Here is a 5,169-nt window from a genome sequence, read left to right on the forward strand (position 1 = left end):
CTTTCTCCTCCCACTAGGTCCAGCCTTCCCTGGCCTCTGGTTTGGGGCTGAAGAGCCCAAACTTGAGGTAACAGGGGGTGGGACCAGCCCCAGCATGAGCTAAGTGGGTGTGGCAGGGAGGAGCACAGGGGCTGGCCTTAAAGGGAGGTGTCTGGGCAGGGCTGCAGCTGGGGACAGGTGGTGGTGCTTGGTGGCTGCTTTCTCTCAGGATGGCTGGCTTGAGGGTGGACTTTGGCTTGCTCCTGGAGCCTCTGGGTTTTGTTAAGGTCCTTGAGTGGGTGAGTAAGGCTGGGGTGGCACAAGGAGAAACCTGGAAAAGGAGAAGAAAAAACTCCCACAAGGAGCCCCTCATTCTCCTTGTGGGGCTGTTTCTTCTCCTTTTCCAGGCCTGGCTTTTTTCTTGTGTCTTAGCTGGGTAGGCTTGAAGAAGGTGTGTGCTGATGGGCTGCCTGCTCCCTGCCTCATGCTACTGGTAGTGGATGTTCAATACAAGGCTGCTCTTCAGCCAACCCCTCTGGCTGGAAGGGAAGAAAACAGTTCTGCAGATACGTAAAATCTGTGTGTTAAGTACCACTTTGTTGTAGTAACTTGTGTGCTGTGTGTTCTCATTACTGGAAGTTCAGGGTTTTGCTGGTGAACAAATGGAAAACAAGAGCTACTTAAAGAGTTGAGCTGAATGTGTAGCTTTGAGCTATGCTAATGTACTGTTTGGGATGTCTGAGACTCCCAAAACTAAGTACCTTATAAACTGCAAGAGGTACCATGCTGGCTTGTAGCATTACAAAAAAGACCAAAAAAACCCACCAAAACAAAAACTTTCAGTATAGAGCTAGGAAAAATGTGAAGAACTTTCAAAATTACTTTTTTTAGTGGTTTTGGATTATGGAAACACAAGTATCTCCATTACCTCTTGATGTTGCTTCATTCTTTCCTCTTGCTGACTTAGTCCCCATTTCTTGCTTTCATTAGCTGTTTCACCTTAAAAAGTTGTGCTTGTTTCCTTTGAGTGCTAGTGGTGTGTGCTAATATATGTGTACGATTTCCTGTAGGTCTTCTCCATCTTCGCTTTTGCCACATGTGGAGGCTTTCGAGGCGAAACTAGTCTTCTAGTTTCCTGCAAAGGTGTGGTAAACAAAACAGTTACAGCTGCTTTTGCTTACCCATTCAGGTGAATATCAGCTCTTCAGTTGTTACTCATGCTAATTATTTCTTATCCTCATGAATATGTACTTACCGAATTAACATGTGAAACCTCTTGCTTGCTCTGCAGTAGTAAAAAAATACATTTAGTTGTAATTGTTCAAAGCATTGTGGTTGTCTGTGCCCTATAGAAATAAGCAGGTAGAAATGCAATAGGCTGTCTTGCTGCTTTGCATCACTCTACCTTAGGCTCTAGTCTAGCAGTGCATGACACAAAAGGTGATTAGTAAGTAAAACAATGCATTTAATCTTAGCAACCTATTTATTCAGTTTTTAGATGCTTTGGAGGCATAGGTAAAATTGTTTTGGATTATTATAATTTTTTTTTAAGACTGAACGGAAAATACTTACTTTTTAGTTTGTTCCACTATGATCTTGGTGAGAATGTTGGCACATACAAACTAAACATTCCATTGTCATTATAGTGATCTTTTAGAGGCAAGCTCCTTTCCTGAAGCATGAGGAGGAGGGCTGCTTCTTTGTTCTCACAGCTGCACAGTTGTAACAAGCACAGAGTTGGTGTTCTGTATGTGCTTAATAAACACAGGTGTAGGTATAGAAATGGATTCAGAGGCCAGCTAGTAAAAACTACTATAGTCATGTAGGAGAAGTATAAAATTTGGTCACAAAATCCAGCATTGTAACAGCACTTTGAGGAGAGAGTGGGAATCTGAAAGGATTCTGTGCTGGTTGTAGGTTTTGTTGAACTTTCGATGCTTGCATTTTCTTGCAGCTGTAATGCAATTAAGTGCCTTTTAAGTTCTGGTCCCCTCATTTAACTGCTGGTCTCCAAAATAATGTTGTTAAGTCTGCCTCCAAATTGGGGTTTCTCTTCGGTTGTTCTAAATATAGGATTAAGGTTCTTCTCCAGAAACTGCTATTGCATATCTCAACGTAGGATGGGGAACAACCTTCAGTTATCTTGACAAATCTCTGTGTTGTATAACTAATAAATTATACACATAGAAATTGTCTTCTAGAGTAAACTTACACCAGCAGAATGCTGAAGCACTGTTAGTGTAAAGCATGACTGCATGAAGTTTCCTCAGCAGCAAACTCTGACTACATGAATCTCTGCAGGTTGAATACTGCTGTATTTAGTGAGCCAGACCCAAAACGCTGTGGTGGTACTTGGACTGATGTCTATCTCGTGGGCAACTTCTCCTCTTCTGCGCAGTTCTTTGTGACTCTTGCGGTGCTGGTGTTCCTCTACTGCATTGCTGCCCTTGTGGTGTACATTGGGTATAAGCATGAGTATCAGCAAAATAGCAAGTTTCCACTAACTGTAAGTAATACTAAGGTAATCCAATGTTTTGCCTTTGAAACCACAGAGACATGAGAAATGCCGCTAACACAAGAATATCTGAATAACTGATAAATATTCAGTAGTTCCCAAAGCTAGTTGGAGTGTGAATGCAAATGTCTCAGAGTAGTCATTACAGCACTCTAGAAGAAAAGGGACCCAAAGTCCTTGAACATCCATGGCTTAATGCAGTTATTGAAGCAGAGAGTAGAATGAAGTTCCACCTTCTCAGATGAAGTGTTGTCATCACAACTTTTCTTTTGTATCATGTCTTTGAATATACAGTTCTTCCATAGGTGGAACTTCTTCTAGTCTCTGAGTTTTCCTTGTGTAGAGCCCCTGCCTGCAGTTGGCAGAGGGAAATAGTTATCCTGTGAATTTTAGTCACCTTAAATCCCAAAGCCTTTATCCTCAGAACACGACATTTCACAGCATGCCCAGAAACACACCTAGCAACCTTTCAAGCCAAATTTTAGTGTATCAGTCACCTGTATTTAAACCCTTTGTACTTTCTCCCCTGTTGCCCCCACTTTACAAAACTTTGACTTAAATTTTTATAAGTGCTAGGCATTCTATTTTAGAAACAAGTTTCTTATAAAGGATAAGATCACTCCCTGATGCTTGATAGATGCAAAAGGCATACAGTTTTGTTGCCGATTATCAACACAGATTATAACCTGCATTGTAATTACAGCATTGTTAATGTATAAATTTCTTGTGATCATTAGTGCTGATGCTGTATTTTGGTGATACAATAGATAACGTCTATCCTTGCTCTCTTGTGTACGTTTGTGCAAATTTTTAACCTAATAATGAGTACGTCTCTTCTGTAGGACTTGGCTATCACTGTCATAACGGCTTTTCTCTGGATGATCAGTACTTTTGTTTGGGCAAAGGCACTTGCTGACATCAAAATGTCCACAGGGGCCAGCATTGTTCCAGGAATTGAACCTTGCAAAGCACCAGCAACAACTTGTCGTTTTGCTTCTGTGACTAGCATGAGGACTCTGAATGTGTCTGTGGTATGTATGTCTTCTGCCATACAGGTACAACAAAAATGTTAGAAGATAGCCAATGGTGCCTGAGATCACATGTGTTGCTTTGTGTTAAGGTTGTTTTATGGGTTATCAGTATTTCAGGCCCATGAGTACTGTGGTAAAACAGTGAGCAAATTTTTTTCTTTGAGGAAACAAGCTTCGTTTTAAAGAAATGAACTTGTAGGGTTCATCTCTAGAGCTGGTAGACAGCAGTATTTGCAGACACATTTGGGTCTGTATTATTTCTATCTGTAGCATAGAGCACCTTAAAATATGTAACCGAGCCAACCAGGTAGGTCACTGACTGATAAGTAAGGAGGAAATGCCATGCTTCCTGCTTTGCCTTTTGGTGCTGGATCTAGCTTTTTAACCAATGGTGATGATTTTTACACGTCGAGTAGATATTCCTTATGATACAATGATAGAAAGCTCACGTTCATAGAAACAATTCTTCACAGTAGGGCAAATGACGCTTATTGTATGATCTTCCTAGTGAGTCCTGCTTTTCAAACTCTAGCTATTATTCGTTGGCCCAGTAATAATTAGCCATGTGCTCCAGATCTGCATATGCAGAGGTGGTGAGACAGAAAAGGATTTGTCTAATTCCATGCAAAGGACAGAGTAAATTGACTATCTGACTTCCAAAGATGTCTATTAGGTAACTGGTAATGCTCTAAAGCATGTGGAAAAGTTTTGCCAAATCAAAGGGGTACCAAAGATAGCAATTGTTTCTGGCTTGCCTTGAAGTCATGTTGGACTTGGTTTTAAAAAAAAAAAAAATCCCTTAATCTCATCTTTTTTTCTTAACCTACAGGTGTTTGGCTTGCTTAATATGGTTTTATGGGGAGGAAATATTTGGTTTGTATACAAGGACACCAACCTGCACAACCAACCAAATAGAATTTCTCAAACTCTGGGAATATATTCAACTCAAAGAGGAGTATAAGAACAATGTGATACTTTGGATTGATTCCACCTTTACATCACTCTGCTAAAAGCATGGAACCATTAGGATTTATTTCAATAATAACTGATAATACTTTGTACAGACTTTTGTTTTGTGCTATGGATTGACATAAGGTCTTGGATAGTCAGATTGAAGTATTTATTGACCTGAAATATATTATGCCTTTTGAAGTTGTGCAGCTTTTTACTACAGCTTTTGAAGAGTAAAATGTTGAGGTTATCTGGATGCTGACCCTTACATGTTCTTAAATTAGCATCATAGAAGGGATGGGTGAGAAGCAACAGAATTTGGGTTACTACTCCAGCTTCGTTAGTTTTAACAAGCACTGGCTGACAAATGAAATGTAAATGCAACTAAGGCATATGAAAATGCAGTCCAGCTTCTTCCCATCATTGATATCTTGCAAAGGCATCTGTGTAAAATCTGCCAGAGTTGTAGCCATCATATGTTGGTTTCCAGATACTCCCCTTCCATTTGGATTACTGTATCAAACCTGCTGACAGACCTGTCTGGAAGGACATTGCTTCTGTGTTACTATTTAATGGCTCAGGACAATCTCTGAACAGTTTCACTGTAGCTTCACTATAATAACAAGGATTAAGTCATATCACGATTAAGATGACTTCAACTTTAAAATAAAAATCAAAAGGAAGGTATGGCCC

At 40.2% G+C, this 5,169-nt stretch overlaps 1 protein-coding gene across 1 annotated transcript; it reads left to right on the forward strand.

Annotated features, from left to right (window-relative positions):
* Positions 1-209: 209 nt before the first annotated feature.
* On the forward strand, positions 210-4,486 carry SYPL1 (synaptophysin-like 1). The gene is made up of 5 exons (XM_010143189.1): positions 210-278; positions 1,050-1,168; positions 2,281-2,485; positions 3,337-3,525; positions 4,355-4,486. Exons 1-5 carry the CDS (start codon positions 210-212, stop codon positions 4,484-4,486), a joined length of 714 nt encoding a protein of 237 aa, XP_010141491.1.
* Positions 4,487-5,169: the final 683 nt, after the last annotated feature.

The sequence above is a fragment of the Buceros rhinoceros genome, unplaced genomic scaffold (assembly GCF_000710305.1).
Source record: "Buceros rhinoceros silvestris isolate BGI_N320 unplaced genomic scaffold, ASM71030v1 scaffold5029, whole genome shotgun sequence".
NCBI classification, from domain to species: Eukaryota; Metazoa; Chordata; class Aves; order Bucerotiformes; family Bucerotidae; genus Buceros; species Buceros rhinoceros.